Source organism: Macrotis lagotis, chromosome 5, assembly GCF_037893015.1.
Source record: "Macrotis lagotis isolate mMagLag1 chromosome 5, bilby.v1.9.chrom.fasta, whole genome shotgun sequence".
Taxonomy (NCBI): Eukaryota; Metazoa; Chordata; class Mammalia; order Peramelemorphia; family Peramelidae; genus Macrotis; species Macrotis lagotis.
The window spans coordinates 240085497-240105625 of NC_133662.1; the positions used below are offsets into that span (position 1 = coordinate 240085497).

The 20129-nt window shown below is 43.4% G+C and overlaps 1 protein-coding gene across 8 annotated transcripts in view; it reads right to left on the minus strand.

Annotated features, from left to right (window-relative positions):
• Positions 1–17091: 17091 nt before the first annotated feature.
• MYO18A (myosin XVIIIA) overlaps positions 17092–20129 on the minus strand; it is a 154594-nt gene continuing 151556 nt past the window's right edge. For 5 of the 8 annotated variants that reach the window (XM_074189103.1, XM_074189099.1, XM_074189100.1 and 2 more), the window contains one exon: positions 17092–18526. In XM_074189103.1, coding sequence (XP_074045204.1) covers positions 18382–18526 — 145 coding nt within the window. In that variant the 3' untranslated portion in view covers positions 17092–18381. The remainder of the gene's footprint in view (positions 18527–20129) is intronic. The other 3 variants (XM_074189097.1, XM_074189098.1, XM_074189096.1) reach the window with 1 other exon arrangement.

Sequence of the window (20129 nt, forward strand, 5' to 3'; positions counted from 1 at the left end):
ACTCTGGTTAGCTCTGGAGCCAGAGGTCTTGGGTTGGAACTCTGTCTCACTTACTTCTTGGGTGATCCAACCTCTCTAAGACTCAGAGAGAAAAAAGTGAGGGAATTGAGTTAGATGTCCTTGGAACTTCATCCTGGCTCTGCACCCAATTTTCTGTGATCCAATACGTCCTACCATGTTCTCCTTAGTCTCTCTATAACCAAGAAGACAATGGACTAGACACCTTCTCAGGTTACTTCCAAGTTGAAATTTTATAATGAAGGAACCATCAATCACTACCTCCATTCTTCTGGGTTTCCCCAGGCATAGGAAGAGTGAGTAGCTTATGCCTCTACCAGGTTGGGGTGCAAAGGATTGGGGATGGCCCCCCTTCACTACTCACACTCTTGTATCTCCCCTTGTGACCATAGTCTGATAGTGAAGACTTTGATACCCTTTCCACCTGCAAGCTCTCTCCTCTTTAGGGTTTCCTCCAGTCTACTTGTCTGACAGGTTATGCCCACTAACTTGTCCCTAAGTCTCTATCTTAATTACCTTTACAGGAACGTCATTCATACCTGGTAAACATGGCTGCCCCCAAGGCTCTGTCCTGGGTCCTTTTCTCTTCTCCCCCCTTTTGGAGACTATACTATCTCACTTTGTGATCTCAGTTTTCACTTGGAGGCAAGTCAGTCTAATTGAAGCAGCAAGGCACCCGAAGGGAGAGACAAGAGGCAGCATGTGCCAGACTAATCAAACTACCACTTCCACCTTGACTGCCATTTTCCATCAAACCCCAATAGAGACAGAACAGGACATTCAACCCAGAAGCCATGAGAATAGCAATTCTTCCAGCCCAGTGCCCACAGGCATCATCCTGGCAACAAATATCCTGGAAACAACCTCTGTAGAGATGCAGCCTGGCAACCACTCCTGCAGGTGATAAAGTCTCAGTTACTGAAAACCCATCAAAGAAAGTTCTTGCCTCCAAAGAACCCGATGCTATCAAATGGCTCAACACAAGAAACTGATAAGATTTTATTACTGGAAATTACATTAAAAAAGAGGCACGGCCATCTGCTTTGCTGCTTGGAATCATGGGACCTTTGCATCTGGTTGGCAATGGAAATCTTCCATGTGTGATTTTCTCCATTAGAGTTCTTGAGAAAATGAACAATCTGATTTTTCTATTTGTAGCCTAAGTGCTTTGCATAACAGTAAACACTTAATAAATACTTTTAAAACCTTCATTCAGGGGGTGGCTAGGTGGCACAGTGGATAAAGCACAGGCCCTGGAGTCAGGAGGACCTGGGTTCAAATCCGGTCTCAGACACTTAATAATTACCTAGCTGTGTGGCCTTGGGCAAGCCACTTAACCCCATTTGCCTTGCAAAAACCTAAAAATAAAAATAAAAAAACTTCATTCAGTTCAGTTATCATTTCTATGCAAATGATTACCAGATTTATTTAATAATCTAATAGTTTTTGTCCTTTGTATTGAAGAGGACCATGTCATCATAAGCATGTTGATTATAGTGTTGTGCAAAGACATCCTTCTCACTGCCTTTTTTCAGAACTGTGTCAACTCTTGGCCTGATTGATAGGAAACAGAACTTTTGGGGATGTCTGGTTCCCTTGACCTGATGGGATGTGGCTTCCCTTGTCAGCAAGGCACCACATGACTGGCATAACACCAGTATGGTGACTTTTGGCAACAACATGGTTTAGCTAACCTGTCTCTTGATGGTCTAATTGGCAGTAAAGTGCAGTCATACTCCCCCCGGAATCCAAGACTTTGGTTACCCAGAAGCTGCCTGGCGGACCATGGGAGTAACACCACTAGATTTCTAGTTGGCATCATTTGTTGTTGGAACTATGATGATATCAGATTGTCTTCAAATTCCTATGTTCTTTCTTGAATAATGAAAACATTCTTGGGAAAATGCTTTTCTCTCTGGTCCATCTTGCACTGGCCCAAGAATTTCACCTCTAGTGGCACCATACCTCAGCCATCCCTCTTAATCATATCTCCAGTTACAGAAGTCAACAAAATAGAACCAGGGCTGTGTTCCTTTATTCCTAACTGGGATATCCAGGGGGCTATCTGTTCAACCTTAGTCTCTGTCCTGAGCTCCAGGCCCACATCACCAATGACTTATTGGTTATCTTGATTAGGATGGCCCATTTTTGTTCATGTTCAGCCATGCCCAACTCTTTGTGACCTCCCCATGAACCTTTCTATCCTCCCCTGACTCTTGAAGTCTATTCAAATTCATCGTTTCCATGGCATCATCCATCCGTCTCATCCTCTGTCTTCCCCTTTTCCTTATGCCTTCAATCTTTCTCAACACCAGGGGATATCCAATAAGCATCTCAAACTCAATTTGCCCTCATTATCTCCTTCACCCCCTCACCAAGTCCTTCTGTCTTCCTACTTTTCCTATTACTGTTGAGGTCTCTGTTTTTTTCTTGTCTCCGCCATATCATCTTTGACTCCTCACTTAGCCGAATCTCGAATATTAATCTGTTGTCAAATCATATCATTTTTACTTTCACAAAATTTCTTGTAAACGCCCCCTTCTCTCCATTTATAGACATCTTCCTGGTATAGGCTTTCATCACCTCACACAAGGACTATTTCACTTGCCTTCTGATGGATGTGCCTACTCTCAAGTCTCTCCACACTCAAAACCACTTTTCACTCAACTGACAAAGTGACTTATCTCCCTAAAGCTCAGATCTGACCTTATCCCACTCCCCTACTCCAATGGTTCCCCATCACCTCCAGGATCAATTATGAGATCCTCAGTTTGACATTTAAAACTCTTCACCACTTGTTCCCTTCTTACATTTCCAGTCTTTTAAACTCTCACTCTTCTCCACGTGATGCCTGAGCCTGCCCTATTGGCCTCCATGCTTTTCTACAAACAACATTTGTCTCCTATCCCTGCCTTGGCTCTTTCTCGATGCCAGGAATGATCTCCCTGTGTCTCTGCCTTCTAGCTTCCCAGGCTTCTTTCAAGAATATTCAAATCAATATGTTTAATGTGATTGTACATGGATAACCTGTATCAGATGGCTTGATGTCATGGGAAGGAAAGGGAGGAGTGGAAAAAAAATTGAAACTCAAAGCATTATAAAATGAATATTGAAAACTATCTTTACATATAACTGGAAAAAATTAGAATGCTATTTTAAAATGCTCAAATCCTATCTTTTTTGATCTCTCTCAATCGTCAACACATTCTCCCCTCCACTTTGCCAGTCCCCTCCCCCCTCGTACATAGTCATCTGTGTGGTGCATTCCCCATTAGAATATGAGCATATTGAAATCAGGGACCACGCTTTTACTTTATTCACATCTCTGGTTCCTTTCTTGAGAAATCCTTTTTGTCTTTTCCATTAGATTGTTAGCTCCTTGAGGACAGGGACTGTCTTTTACCTCTTTCTGTAATCCCAGAGATTAGTACAATGACTGGCACATAGTTGGGGGTTAATCAATGTTTATTGATTGATTGAGCTGAGAAGCATGAACTCCAGTGGGCCACATTGGGAGTTTGGTTTGTGACATGCTTGCATTTTAGGAAGGGTTTTTGGGTGAGAACTAGGGAGAGCATGCCACACAAAGATGCCACTCCCCTGGAGCCATTCAGTTACTAAGCTCTTTTTCCTTCCTTCCCTTCCTCCTGTTTGTTTGTCTCTGCTCATGTTTCTTCCTCCCGGTGGAATGGAAGCTCTCTGAAGACAGGAGATGCTTCATTTGTGGGCCCAGTGTTAGCACAGTGTTCTGCACAGCACTGAATTAAATTGAAAGGTCTGTTAAAAGATCTGAGGATGTTTATCCTGGAGAAGAGAAGATTTAGATGGGAATTGATAGTCCAATTCCAATTGTACCGTGGAAGAAAGATCAACTTCATTCTGCTTGGCCCCAGTGGGCAAAAGTAGGCACAAGGAGTGGATTTAGACTTGGTGAAATGAAAATCTTTCTTATCATTGAAAGCTGTCCCAGAGTTGAATGGACTGCTTGGGGAGGGAGCGATTCTCCCATAAGTAGAGACTGCTGTTTTTTTTAAAAATATGAACTCGTGTTTTATTCATCACAACAGTGTTGGCATCGATTTTAAAATATGTAGGAGACAGTTACTCAGTCTACAGAGGAGGTATTTATTTATGGATTTATGGATCCCTGGGTCTCTTTGACACACTCAGGAGTTTGCAACCCACAGATTGGGATGACCTCTGAACTGGATGGTCCAGAAAGTCCTTTCTATCTCTATGATTCTCTGGAGGGTTTGAATAATGCTCACTTTCTGGGGCATTATAGACAAAATCCCTGTTTGAATACTGTTTCAACTAGATGGCTTCTAAAAGTCTTTTCCCACTGAGAGATTTATGATTCTCATGGTTCCACCATGCACAAAATTCAAATTTAAAAATTGTATTTACTTACTTAAAAAAATATATGATACTAAGTCTGTCTAGCTTATCCAGGCTAGAAGTATTGCAGTTGCTCATGGGTTGAATCCCATCACTGGGTGTTGAGGAGGGGCCTTGATCTGCTCCATGTCCAATTCAGACTTGGGCAACCTGGTGACCCTTGGAGGGTCCTATTCCCAGAGGCTTAACAAAATGGATTGCTGTTTTTATGAGGACACCTGCTTGGTTTAGTCCGCTGCAAATCAGAACCCTAGAACCCAAACTATCCTTTAACTTCTACTTCCTTGGGTAGCAGGGATTAAAGTATACACCAACAATCTAAGCCAAATTCAAGTTGGTCTTGTAGTTTTTGGTACCTTCGTTCTCTCTCCCTTATGGAAACTGTAAGCTCCTTATAGGCAAGGAGCATATGTTTTGTACTCCAAGCCTCAGATGATGCCTTCAGTTCCAATCAACCAACATTTATTCATCACCTTGTTGGCAATGGGTTTTTTGGTTTGCTGGTTGTTTTGGTTTTTTGGGGTGTTTTTGGCAAGGCAATTACCCAGGGTCACACAGCTCATAAGTATCAAATGTCTGAGGCTAGATTTGAATTTAGGGTCTCCTGCCCCCAGGGCCAGTGCTCTAGCCATTGCACTCCTAGCTACCCTGGCAGTAGATTCTTAAGAAATATTTTTTGAATTGCTATATCTAGAAAGGGCATCAGCATCCTTCCTGAAACAGGGACAGGGACTGGTAGAGTTTTGTTGCCTCTCAGTGATAGGGACCACACACTTTCACGAGGCCAAAGCCTCAGGTAAGAGAGTAAAACCACCAAGTCACCAATTTCACAATATACAACCCCAATGGTATGTAAATTGTTGACTATCAATCACAAAACTGTCCTGTTTTCTAAGGGCTTTTGTTTGGTGGGTTGTGTCTCCACCAAGGCAGCTACTTTATTCATTTGCCCTACAACTATTTTTCTTCTCTTCCACCTCTTCCTTCTGGAGACTTGGCATCAGGAAAATCTGAGTTCAAATCTGGCTTCAGATATTTATTAGCTGTGGGATTCTGGGCAAGTCATTTAACTTCTCTCTGCCTCAATGTGTCTGGCACATTCGTTGTTCAGTTGTATCTGTTTGTGACTCTGTGGACCTTACATCAACACTGACCGTGAAGTTTTCTTGGCAAAGATATTGGAGGGCTTTGCCATTTCCTTTTTTCAGTAGATTAAGACAAAGGTTAGGTGACTTACCCAGGGTTACACGGCTACTAAATATCTGAGGTCAAATTTGAATTCAGATTTTCTTGACTCCAGGCCTAGCATCTGAGCCACATAGTAGGTACTTAATAACTGTCATTCCTTCCTTCCTTCCTTCCTTCCTTCCTTCCTTCCTTCCTTCCTTCCTTCCTTCTCCACCTACTCAGAAGTCTCCCTTCTCAAATATACCCATAAGACCAGCTAGGGAGTACAGTGGATAAAGCACTGGGCCTGCAGTTAGGAAGACCTGAATTCAAATCTTGCCTTACAAACTAGCTCTAGGACCCTGGACAAGATACTTTACCTCTCTTAGCCTCAGTTTCTTCATCTGTAAAATGAGGACAATGATAGCCCCTCCTCCCTGGGATGTTGTGAGGATCAGATAAGATCACATTTAAAAATGATAAAATTAGAATTCAAAGGGATAAGTGACTTCTCTAAGGTGACACTGATAATAGGCGGTAAAGGTGGAATTTGAACCTGGACACTCTGATTCCTGATCCATTGCTCTTCTCTAAGGACCTTAAAGCTTCATTTTTCACTTTGGATCTCTAGATCCCATGTTGGAAAGTGACTTTTGGATCATTTAGTCTGATCCCATCTTATAGAGCAGAACCCTGAGCCTTGAAGGATAGAAGCAATTTGCACAAGGTGATATAGGGAATAAAGGGAAAAGATAAGATCTGAACACAAGACCTCAGTTTCTCCTTCTATCACACCATCGATTCCTCCCACCCAGCTAGATTCCACCAGGATGAGAATCATGATTCCAGTTTCTTCCTTTTAATAATTTCTATTGGCCAGCTGTGGTGGCCCATGTCTGCAAGTCCCTGGTGCTGGGAAGGCTGAGGATGGTGAATCCCTTGAACTTGGGATTTCTGGGTTGCAACTAGGGTAAGTAATGACAGCTAACATTTATATAGCAAAACACTTTGCAAATTTATCTCATTTATCAACCTGGGAGGGAGGGGCTTCTATTCTCCCCATTTCAGAGATGAGGAAACCAAGGCAGAGGTTAAATGACTTGCTCTGAGTCCTAAAGTAGTTAGTGTCTTAGTCAGGATTTGAACTCATGTCTATCTAACTCCAATTTCTATTAAAAAAAAGATCAGGTGTCCTAAGTTGGGTACCAATAGAATGCTTCTCTGGGATTGGGCATCTTTAGGCTGCCTGAGGTGTGTGTGAACCAGTCCAGGATGGAAGAAAAGAGCCAGTCTCTATGAAGCAATGTAATACTTCCAACTTGGGCCAGATAGGGAGGTTCAGTTTCAAAATAAATATAGAAATAGAATTAAATATTTTATTAGAAACATTAAATCAGTCCCTCATCTGTCAAATGAGCTTGAGAAGGTAACGGCAAACACTTCAGCATCTTTGCCAAAAAAAACCCCCAGAGTCACAGAGTCAGATGAGACTGAAAAACGACTGAACAACAAATATCAAGACGAGCAACTACAATTACCTAACAACTATAAATTAATTTCAATGCATGATGCATCGTAATTCTTTTCCAATTACTCCCTTTAAGTGCCCATCAAGCTTTTTTTGTTTATTCATTTTCATTTCTCCTCACATGATTATAATTAGTTTGTCCACTATTCTTCAGATTCTGCCATATTCATTTTATTTTTTGCATTTCATTCTTTTTTTTTTTTTGCAAGGCAATAGGTTAAGTGACTTGCCCATGGTCATACAACTAGGCTAGATTTGAACACAGGTCCTCCTGACTCCAGGGCCCATGCCCTAATCTATTGTTCCACTTAGCTTCCCCTATTTCATTATTTCCAGCTCAATTGCTGTGAGATATTCTATTCCATGAATGTACCACGACTTATTTAACCATTCTCTTATTATCAGTCATGTAGACTGCCTCTGGCTTTATTTGTTTGTTTTTTGTGATAATGTATAATGCTGTTCGGAACATCTTTGAGCAGACAGATTTTTTTTTTTTTGCTATTATCGCTTTTGATAATTCTGTCAAGGTATATTCCTAATAATGGAATTATTGGGTCCATTTCTAAGGACTGAAAAATCAAAGCTTTGGAAACTGTGTTAGCCTCTCCTGCAGCTGCTGCTGGGAATGTGGAGGTTGATGTTAGGAGTTGCTGTGAACAGGCCAATATACCATTTAATATAGGGATCAACTGCATAACCTTTACTGGATCCTGTCAGATGGCTCTCCACATTCTAAGCTTGCAATTCTATCAGCAATGAATGAGTGTACCTGTTTCTTTACAATCCTGTTAACATTGGTTTTTTCAGAGGGGCTACATTTTAATTCTTTTTACCAGGTGGATGTGTATGCGTATGAGGTGGTTCCTAGGAGTATTTTTAATTGTAGTGGTAGTTTTGGTGGGTTTTCTTCTTACTCCTCAAACATATGCCTTTGGGGAGGAGGGTTCCCTTATTGATATTTCTCTCTCCCAGAGGGCCTCAACTTTGGTGGAACACTATTAATACATCATTTCTTTTTTTTTTAGGGTTTTTTTTTTTTTGCAAGGCAATGGGGTTAAATGGCTTGCCCAAGGCCACACAGCTAGGTCATTATTAAGTGTCTGAGGTCAGTTTTGAACTCAGGTCCTCCTGACTACAAGGCCAGTGCTCTATCCACTGTGCCACCTAGCTGCCCCAATACATCATTTCTTAGGAAACTTCAATTATTTTTTTAAAGAAATCAAATCCATTCATGTATCACCTGAAAGACAATTTGGCTCAGGAAATCTTTTTGTATGTTATAATAAGATGTTTTCAATTAGAGAGAGCGCCCAGTACCATTGAGAAGAACAATGGAGCTGGAATGAGAGCCCCCTAGGTTCAGTCCCAACTTGGCCACCTCTTATCTGTGTTACCTTAGACAAGTACTTATCCCTCTCATCTTTAAAATAATAACAGCCAACATTTATATTGCATCTTCTCTGTGCCACATATCATGTTAAGAGCTTTACAAATATTTCATTTGATCTTCAAAATGAACCTCAGAGGGGCGGCTAGGTGGCACAGTGGATAGAGAGCGCCAGCCCTGGAGTCAGGAGCACCTGAGTTCAAATCTGACCTCAGACACTTAATAATGACCTAGCTGTGTGGCCTTGGGCAAGTCACTGAACCCCATTGCCTTGCCAAAAAAACCCCAAAAAACAAAAAACTAAAAAAAAAAGGTGAACCTGGGAGATCCCCCTTGCACAAACAGAGGTTAAAGGATTTGTCCAGCTAGAAAGTGTTTGATTTTGTTATTGTTGAGACCTGTCTGCTCTTTGTGATTGCATTGGGAGCTTTCTTGGCAAGAATGCTGGAGTAGTTTGCTTTTGCTTTTTCCAACTTTTGTTTGTTTGTTGTTTTGCAAGGCAATGGGATTAAGTCACCTTGCCCAAGGCCACACAGCTAGGTCATTATTAAGTGTCTGAGGTCAGATTTGAACTCAATTCCTCCTGACTCCAGGGCTGGCGCTCTAGCCACTGCATCACCAAGCTGCCCCTCCAGCTCATTTTTGAGGAATCTGAGACAAACAGGGTGAAGCAACTTAAGCAGGGTCACACAGCTAGTATCTGAGGCCAGATTTAACCTCAGCTCCTCCTGATTCTAGGTCTGGCCACCTAGCTTTTTGTAAGTGTCTCAGACAGGATTCAAACTCAAGTTTTTTAGCTCCTGGTGGTCCATTGTACCTGCTTCAAAAATAATGGGGAGCAGTGGACTAGATGAACTTTAAGGCTCTTCCCAGTTCTAAATCAATGTGCTTATGACCTACTTCTCAGTTTTGATGTAGTAGAATTTGGTTGCATCTAACAGTGTTTAAATAAGTCAACTGGGGCTTATAAATCTTCATAGTTGCTATTTGACCTTTATGACTTCAATAATTCAAGGATCTTGTAATTTCGTCAGTGCGAGTTATACAGTATAACCTTCCATAATGTAATAAATGGTAGTTAGGAGTTCCTGTGGCCAAAAAATTCATCCTTCTATGGCCTACCTGGAGATGAGCCCCTTGGCCCTTAGGGAGGCCAGGTCTTGGATAACAGAAACAAAAGCACATAGCCCTTGCCTGGGGATGGGGATGGGGCTGGGGCTGGGGCTGGGGCTGGGGATGGGGATGGGGATGGGGATGGGGATGGGGATGGGGATGGGGATGGGGATGGGGATGGGGATGGGGATGGGGTGGAGGGGAGATGAGTCAGGACTTAGAGATAGTTCACAATGAAACCTCAGAGGAGGGCTTTGGTGCAAGCTGACCTATACTGTTGTAAAAAATTAAATAGATGAAAAGGTTGTTTTTTTTTAAAGGTTAGAGCCTTGCTCAGCAATGGAAACACATGGAAACATAAAATGTGACCATATACTTTTTTTTTGGCAAGGCAGTGGAGTTAAGTGACTTGCCCAAGGTCACACAGTTAGGTAATTATTAAAAGTGTCTGAGGCTGGATTTGAACTCAGGTACTCCTGACTCCAGGGTTGGTACTCTATCCACTGCACCACTTAGCTGCCCCACAACCATATGCTTTCAACTCAAGACCATGGCAAGAATTTGTTTCAATCATTTTTGGCTAAACAATTGTTAATGACTCCACAGTGAGGAGTTCCATAGGTAAGATGATACACACAGAGAGCTCTCTGCCCCTTTCCAATTTAGATGTATGTATGTATGTGATAGAGCAAAGTAACTACAGCTATTTGTTGCCTTGGAGTCAGGAAGCCCTGAGATCAAATTCAGCCTCAGACAAATTGTACCTACCTCCCGAGATTGTTGTTAGGATCAAATGAGAAAATATTTGAGAAGCATTTGGCTCATTTCTACTACTACTACTACTACTACTACTACTACTACTACTACTACTACTACTACTACTACTACTATTAAGAAGAGAAGAAAAAGAGTGGGAAAGACAAGATGTTGGGAGATAAGGATTGTGGGAGAGAAAGGTGAGAGGAAGAGGAGGATCCCAGATCAAAACTGAAAGGGGAGACCATCTAACTCAAACTCTTCTTTTGTAGATGAGGAAACTGAGTCCCATGGAGGTTAAATGACATGCCCAAGGTTACAGATATGTCAGAGGCAGGATCTGAATTCAGGTCCTCTGACTCCAAAGTCAGTATAAGCTTTTCATTGTACCATGATGTTTCCAGAGTGGGTTTGGTTTGAGGAGGGAGTTTGTTGGGGGACAGAAAGGTTGTGAAGGAAAGAGAATTGGTAGAGATATAAGAAGGGAGGGTGAATGAAGATGTAAGAAAGACTGTAAGGATGGAGAGGAAGGGATGCTGTGGGCATGCTGGCAGTGGGGTTAATGCTGGTGGAAGGATGGGTCACTGAAATAATAGATTCTCCAATGTGGGAAGGAATCTTGGAGGCATTTGTACACACCCAAGCAAGGTTTGAAAAGTATCCCCACAATGTGAGCCAGTAACCTGAGGCTCCACTGTAAAAAAAAAGGGGGGGGTTGGCTTATCATCAAATCTCTGTGCTTTGGAGAGTAATGTGTTCTAGTATTCAATATATGTACCCATCTAAGAAGGGGGGTGATGAGTAACCCGGGCAGATGCTTCCGTTGCTTACTACTAATTCCAGATCTGCTTAGAGGGTTTGTGCTTCATCTAATTTGGCTCCTCCATTTCTAGAATCATCATCAACCCTAGTCACTTGGGGTGTGTTGCTAATTGTGATTAGTTGTAGTCCGTTGCTACAGGCTCTTGGAGAGAGAGAGAAGTGGAAAGAGGGAAGGAGAGGAAAAAAAGAATGGAAAAAAGGAGAGGAGAGAGAGAGAGGGAAAGAGAGGAGTGAGAGAGAGAGAAGGTAGGAAGGAGGGGTCAAAAAGAGGAAGAAAGGAAAGGAGAGAAAAGGGGAAATGGAAAGTAAAAAGGAGAAAAATAGAGGGGAAAGAAGGGAGAGGAAAGAAATAAGAATAAGGGACAGCTAGGTGGCATAGTGAATAGCGCACTGGCCTTGGAGTTAGGAGTACCTGAGTTCAAATCCAGCCTCAGACACTTAATAATTACCTAACTGTATGACCTTGGGCAAGTCGTTTAACCCCAATGCCTTGTAAGAACCAAAAAAAAAAAAATAAGAATGAGGAAGGGAGAGAAAGGGAAAGGAGCAAAGGAGAAAGAAAAGGAGAGAAGGCAGAAGGGAAAGGAGAGAAAGATGAGAATAGAGAAAAAGAAAGAGGAAGGATGAGAAGAAGGAAAGAATTGGGAAAAGAGATAGAAAACTAAGGATATACAAATTGTTGATTGTTGAATAAATTGTTGAAAAGCTCAGGAAGAAGCTGTGCCTGACTGGGAGCTGGACCCTGGGCTTCTACTCTGTTACCCCAAGTGGGGCCCTGCCATGCTCAGCAGAGGAGAAAAGCCCAATGCTATTGCTCTTCAAAATAAAATCAACCCCAGCGCCCACAATAACAAAACATTATTGGCCTTTTATGGTGCAGTTGTCTGGTCTGGGGAATGGGCTTAGAGAAGCCGAGAGCCGAGTACAAAGGGAGAGAGGTAAGGATTGAGGGCTGCCAAAGTCTTCAAAGGTCACACTGACATGTAGATGACCCAAAATGAAGTCAATCACTTCCCTTCCTTTCCTTTCCCAAGTCCACTCTCTCCCCATTATTTTCTGGGCCCCCACTCTAGGCTCATTTAATGAGTCTGGCCCAGGAAAGGAATGTGGGCAGGATCAGGCAGAGTACAGGAGAAAAAACGATTAAATAAAATGAAAGGAGGCTTAGAGACCCATCCAGGGGACCTGGGAGCGAAGCCAAGGCCGGGCAAAGCTTCGGAGGCAAGAAATGAACTTTCCCGGAAAGGTAGCCAGCCCAGGGCAAGGAAGACAGAATGCCTTTCCAGCTAGAGTGGGCAGCTTCTAGAATCAGTGCTTGGTTGTCCAGGATCCCTTCCTTTCAATTTCTATTTCTCTTCCTCTCTGTTCCAGATGCCTCCCATTCTCCCAAGACCATTTGGGGCAAGTTGCTCCCTCTTCCCAGGCCTCAGTTACCTTCTCTGGAAGCCAAAGGGGTTGAACTGGTCCCTTTTTTCCAAAGGTCCCTTCCAGTTCTGGCCACCTATGATTCCCTAGACCTGTTAAAGAGACATCTCCACTTCAAATGTTCACATGGACTATTTTGTGCCTGACCTGGGGTGGACCCTCCCGAGCTCACAGTCAAACACACCTTAACTTACCCCAACACAGGGATGTCATTTTGATCCTCTTAAAGAACAAAGGAGGGGGTGGCTAGGTGGTGCAGTAGATAGAGCACTGGCCCTGGAGTCAGTAGTCCCTGAGTTCAAATGAGGTCTCAGACACTTAATAATGACCTGTGTGGCCTTGGGCAAGCCACTTAACCCTATTTGCCTTGCAAAATCCTTAAAAAAAAAAAAAAGAATAAAAAAAGAACAAAAGAGGTGACTGCTACCTGAAAATCCAGGAAGAGAAATAGGTGGCATAGACATTGTGTGAGGGGGTAAGGGTTTCCAGGTATGAGAGTCCTGGAAAGAGCCTTGGAGATATTGGAGTCCCCCTTTTGTTTTCAGAAGAAGAGCCTTAAGTTCAGAGAGGAACAGGGATTTGCTTAAATTGCCCAGGTGGCAGGCCAGTCATGAGCTAATGTGCTCCCATACTCTCAAACTTGTGCTTTTGGTTGTTTATGTTTTTGATTCTACTGTGTTGTGCTGACTCTGGACCAAATTTCTCCCAAATCATAGACTAATTGCTAGCACAGGGCTATGTCCATTTGTCATCAAGTCAGCCTTGAAATGGCCCACGAGGCAGGCTGATTTGAGAAAATTAAATTTAGGGGTGGGGGGGAAGAATCTTTAATCTCAGGTTTAAAAGACCTGTGATGGGAAAAACATTGGGTTTGACCAGGGTCAGATTCACTTAGTAACTGTGTGACCTTGCTTAAATCTCTCTAAAAGTGGTTGGCAAGCGTGGTACAGTAGTATGAGTGGGAATCTGATAGCCACAATTTCAAATCATGCCTCTATGTAACCTTGGTCAAATCATTAAAAAAAACCCACCAAACCTCTTGGCCTCGATTTCCTCATCTGTAAAGGTGTTTGAACCCTGAGGTTGTTTTCACCTCTGTGTGGGTAGACTAGATTCTCTCTAGGACCCCTTTCATTTCTCACATTCTAAATTCTAAGCTCCAGGTTTGCAAATTCACCAACAATGAACGAATTCATCCATTTCTCCACAACTTTGGCAGCATCTGAATATCCCTCCCCAGGTCCCTTCTTTTTCTCTTACGTGACTTTCCTTATCTATAAAATAAGGCAGCCTCTAAGGTTCTAGCATTTTGTGACTGTGAATTGGAATAACTTGTCTTGGACAAGAATGGGGTAGAAGGAAAACAGTTCATCTCTCCAGGGATTTGAAAGACAGTGATACATGTTCATCTTTCCTGGCAATCCACTGGGACGTAGATGAGAAAGCATCTTTCACCTTGGGGCTCTCTAAGAAGTGACAGGGGGAGATGGAGAATCTCCTTGGAGATCTTTGAAAATTATCCTCTTGGGGTAGCTAGGTAGCACAGTAGATGAAGCACTGACCCTGCTATCAGGAGGACCTGAGTTCAAAAATTGACCTCAGACACTTTATAATTACCTAGCTGTGTGACCTTGGGCAAGTCACTTAACCCCATTGCCTTACAAAAAAAAAAACCCCCCCAAAAAAAATTATCTTCCCCATTTACCAGAAAAGAGAGGAAGGGAAATAGATGAAATGACTTCTCAAGGTGTCACCCCCTCCTTAGGTATTTCCAGGGCATGTGAGAGAGATGAGTGTTTTGGGCAATAGCTCCAATTCCGGCAACCAGTGGGGAGATACAGTCCTCACGGCATCTCTTACGACGCATTCCCTGCCAAATTGATTCAAATTGGCTTGGATATGAACATATGATTAAAGGAATGGTGCGATTCATTTATCAGGAGAGATTAAAGAGCGGCATCTGCACAGCCTAGCTGGGGGACAATTAAGAAGCAAATCGCTAAGTGTCTATGCCACCAGGCAGCTGGGGATGGGGGAAAGCAAGAAAGGACAAATGGAAGAACCTGCCCATTGGAAGTTGGGAAGAGTAGCTGTCTGGGGTTCACCAGCACCTGAGCTGTTGGAAGGATCATCATGGAAATCAATCAGACACCGTAGGGAGTGATCACAAACCAGGCCATTGGCCATTCCCACAGGTTCTCCCCACCTTGGAAAATCTAACTCCCTAACCACCTTTCCTACAAGGCCCTTTCTTCTCTTGGTTAGCATAATCTCTGCTTCCTCAAATTACTTTACATAAACCTGGTGTTGATGTTTCACCCCAGATTTCTTTTTCTGGTAGAATGTAAGTTTCTTGAGGGCTTTTGGATTCCCATTGACCAGCTTGATATTTTTTTTTTTTGCCAGTTCCATGATTTAATCAGTTCTGGGAAAGTGCCTCTGCCAGTGCAGCTTTGCCCTACCTCTAAAACGATGTTGTCCAGAACACTTGCCCAGAGACACAGCTAATATGTCTCAGACTTCCTAATTTAGAAGACCTACTATGTCACACTGCCTTTCCTTGATCATATATATATATATATAGACTTGGAAGAGAATGAAGAATCAGTGCTCATTGAATCACATAGCTGTGGCCTATTTGTTACTCCCAAGGCTTATGCCTAATGATTTGACTAATTCTGGCATTTTATATTAGGGAAAGGGAATTGGAAAAAGACATGTTTTACCCTCCTGGGTGCAACTAATTTTAGTGTAACTTTGACCTTTGTACATAGGGAGCCAACCAGATGCCATTTTATTATTACCATATGGTTATCATTTAATCCTAGGAACCAATGTCACTGAGAACCTAGGAGACAAAGGTGGAAAAAAAAATCATAGAATGTTAAAAGTCAGAAGGGATCATCTGGATCCAACAATCTCCTTTGATGAAATGATCGAGTGCTAGAAAGGTAAAACGGTGACTTGTCCAAAGCCACACAAGTTAGTGGCAGAGTAAAGACTAGAACTTTGAGCAAGACCCTAAAGACACATCAGCTAAAGATGGGCCTTTAAAGATTTGCCCATGCAGATACCTGGGCACCTGGAATCTTCAGTTGGTAAAATCATCACTCTCTAGTCATGTAAGCTCAGGACCAAGGACAATATATGAGGTGGTATCAAGAAAGCCCCTTCAGTCACAGGATGGGAGCAAGGTGAGTTTTTTCTCAGTGCTGGGAAGTGCTGGTTTGTGCCAATGGAAAAAGAAGGGCAGTCTTGACATTATCAGTTAGTCTGGGAGACAATCATCTGACAATCTGGGCTCAATGAATGTAGGCCCAATTCTGGGCTGAGCCAGGAAATGTCCCCAATTGGGAACAATAGATGGGGATGGTCATCCCAAAAGTGTCTAGCATTATCCCTCTGAATACTCCCATTCTACCACCAGGTCCATCCAATAAAGAGCTATGTGGAGGGGAAATGGCAGGAGCTGGATGAACTCCTTTGCCTATGATGGAAAAAAGTTAGCATTTCCCCCTTAATCCTCTATGCTTGTCATCCCACCAAAAGAAGCCTTCCTAGATCCCTGGTATCTAGAATTCCCAGTCCTCTTCTTCAGCCATGTCCCTGAGACCCCTCCCCCATCCTAAATATAGCTGCCAGTGAAAACTCATAAATACTATCAGTGATCAAATGTTCAGAGATAAAAATTTATGGTAAATAGCCAGGGGTGTGTGTGAAGGGACATAATGTTAATGAGAGGAGAGACAAGTTAGAAAAGATCATAAATTTAGAGTCCATCTCAACCAATCCCCTCATTTTACAGAGGAAGAATCTGACACAAAAAAGGGAACGGGGAGATAAAATAACTTTCTCAAGGTTACGCAGAGAATAAGCATCAAAGACAAGATTTAAGCCTGGTCCTCCAACTCCTTATTGCTGCACAAAGATGGCAGCTGACAGCATAAAACCCTTCTCAGTTTCCTCATTGCCCAAAAGATTGAGGGGGGAGGGGTGGGAAGAGATTGGCTCTCCTTTCTGTTCATGCAAAGTCCAGCCAAGAAATTACAGTGAGAAGAACTGAGGTTCAACTGAAAAAAAAACTTTTCTAATGTAGAAGGGTTTGGTAATTCCAGAGAAAATAAGTTATGGTTATAATCTTTTCCCTGAAGATTTTTACGACTGACAGACCCGTATAGTCTCAGTTAGGTTGAACTAGGTTAAAGCATGAAGGTAGCAGATGGATGAGATGATTCCAGATGACCCATCCTGTCAGTTTGAATGGTCTGATAACCTTCTACAGGATCAAACTACATGACCGTAGGGGGGAAAAAGATCCTTGTGTCTTCTGTCCCCTCCCATCCCAACCAGGTTGTTTCCTTATGTCATTCATATGCCCTCTGAGTAATTAGCCTAAATTAAGGGTCTAACTTAGAATCCATCTCCCTGAAATTCAGTTTCCTGACTCAAAGAAATTGCAGGAAATTTGACAGGGTCAGGAGGAAAAGAAGATTTATTTTCATATTGAAAGTAATCAGGGCAAAGAGACGCACAATCCCAGTGCAAACAGAGAGAGAGGAGGAAGGGAAGCAGCAGAAGTGGGCCAGGCTGAGCCACTAGGCCTTGCTCTTTAGCCCTTGTGGCTGATTTTTCTATCGAAAGGCTAACTGATGGGGGCTCAGCCCTGATAAGGTATGTGGTCAGTACAGCAAAAGAAGAGGGATGTTCTTTGGGGGATGGGGGGGAGAAAGAAGGGAGGAGGAGGGAGAGAAGATGGGGAGGAGGGGGAGAGGGGGAGCGGAGAGAGAGTTGGGGGAGAGAGGGGGAGGGGCAGGCTCAGAGTATAGGATCAAGGTTTGATGTGGGAGTGCAGGAGACTAGGTCAAAGTGCCCACTCATCCCACAGCACCTAAGAAAAACCCAGTCTTGTGTGTCTGATCCCAAGCACCCAAGCTACGGTCTTTCCTTTTCACAAGTTGCATTCTTATGCCATCTCCTGGGACAGAGGAACAAGGGAGGAGGCTTTGGTTTGACTAAGCCCCAAGGGAATGAGTTTCCCTGTGATGAGGTCACTGCACTTACCACCCTGTGTATTCATGTTTTTCATAGGTGTGTAACCAAGTCTATCTGCCCAAGGAAACCTCTGAGCCCCACCCTATTCACTCTCTCAGAACTGGCTCCCAAAGCCCTCCCTTCTTTCCAGGTGGACAAAGGAGGATTTTTGTCTCTGACTCAATTAAAGAGCAAAGATGGAGGGCTGATTCTCCACCCACCTATTTCACCCCTCTCTCCTTGTAGGTTCTTTCTTCCTTCCCCCTTCCTAGGGGATCAGCTTTGATAGGGGAAAAGGTCTGGTATTTAAATTATAAAATAAAAAAAGACAGCAGGCACTGAGAAGAGAAAGCCCTCCCCACCCAGAGGGAAGGATCTAGGGCTGCTCCCTCTGGGGGACAAAGCAACTGAAGATGTCCCAGTGAAGAAGTCCCAACTTGGCTCCCCATATAAGAGGCTGAAAGGGTATTTCCCCTGATGCACTTAGCCCAGAGGGAATGTCTGAGCCATCGGTTTCATTCTTCCTCTCTTGTCCTCTGGCCATGGCAGGGGGAAGGAGCATGTGTCCCAGAGTGTCCCCCCCACCCCTGGAAAGGACTGGGAATGGAGTCTTTCCCATGCAAATCGATGGTGTGGGTGGGGGGACAGGGAGGTGCGTGCCCCATCCTTTGAGAGAGGCATCTGACTGTAGCAAGCCACACTGGGAGAGGGGCATTGGATCAAATGTAGTGTGCTACGCATTGGAGTCCCCCAGCTTGACCTCTGTGTCACTGTCACTCAGGTAGCTGTGAGAGTATCGGGATCGGGTAGTGTGGTCCAGGGGGTCATGCTCGTCATCTGATCGGTCAAGAGCAAGGGACTTCTGGTAGCTGGAAGGACTGCAAAGAGAAAAAAAGATGTGTTCAGTGGGCATGGTTTCTTGGCACTCCTGGGGAAGATCGCCAAAGTCAGCTTCAAATAGCATCCACTTCTTTTACCTACTAAAGTCCATCCCCAGCAGGAGAACCCGGGAGCTCCTCACCCAGAAGATAAACCAGGGAGTGAAATAAAAGTGATAAACATCATTGGCTGACATTTAGGGCTCTTCCAATCTTCTTAACATTTTATTCCTATCCATGTACTCCATGACCCAGCTTTATGGGCCCATGGGCTGTTTCCCACACAGGATATAACCCATACTCTAGACTTTTATACTTGTTCTGCCCCATGGCTGGCATGCTCTCCCTACTCACTTCCACTTCTGAGATCCTTTGTGTCTTCAGGATTTGCAGAAGGCCTTTCCTGGTCCTCCCTTAGCTGCTAGTCCCTTCCCTCCCAGATCATCTTCCAAGCTTGCAGGTATCTAGTCACATGTTAGCTCCCACACTAAAATAAGTTCCTAGGTTGTGCAGATGGATAGAGCACCAGGCCTGGAGTCAAGAACCTGAGTTCAAATCGGACCTCAAATACTAACTGTATAATCCTGGGTAAGTCACTTCACCTTGATTGCCTCAAAAAAAAAAAATGGAAGCTGCTCGAGGGCAAGGACCTTTCTTTTTATTTCTATCACTTCACATAGTAGGCTATAACTGTTAATTGATTGATCTTAGAACTCCTGGAAAGACCTGCTCATGGAATCAGAGCTGAAAGAAACCTTGGAGGTCATGTGATCCAACCCCTATTTTACAGATAAGGAAACTGAGCCCAGAGTGTTGTTTTTGTGGCTGCTCAGTCATTTTCAGTCATATCTCATTCTCTGTGACCCTGTTTTTCATGGCACAGATACTAGAGTGGTTTAGAGAAACTAAGGCAGTGTTAAGTGATTTGCCCAGGGTCACACAGCTAGTATTTAAGGTCAGATTTGAATTCAGGTCCTCCTGACTTCAGGATCAGGGCTCTAACCTTTATACCACCTAGCTGCCCTGATATAACTTGCCCAAGGTCATACAACTAGTAATTGTCTGATATGGTAGATTAATGTAGGTTCCTTGACTTCCAACCAGGGTTCATTGTCATTATGTCTTAGCCAGTCAATATACATTTATTAAGTGCCTACTTTGTGTCACTGTGCTAAGCCATCTTACTTGTCCCAGACTCCGTAACCTTGAACTCCAGTTTGGTTTTTGCAACCTGGATTTCACCTCTTCCATTAGCATACCAGTGATTTCATAGCACAGAATGACAATTTGGATGATCCTGGGTCTGTCAGATAACCCTAAGGATCCAGGGGCAGGGGCTGCAGACACCAGGCAGGATATGTGTAGATGGAAGGAAACCTAGATTTATCAGGGTGCTGGGGAAAATGCCTCTCAGGACACCCTGCTCCCGCCTCAGTTATGTATTCTCAAACCCACAAACCAGCTTGGCAGTAATTCCCACAAAGATAAACAAGAGTCCTCTGATCATCACATCTGATAGCTCAGAGATCTGACCTGGGAAGGAGAATATTCACTGGCTCCCTATTGCCTAGGGAATAAAATACAAATTCCTTAGTTTGGCATT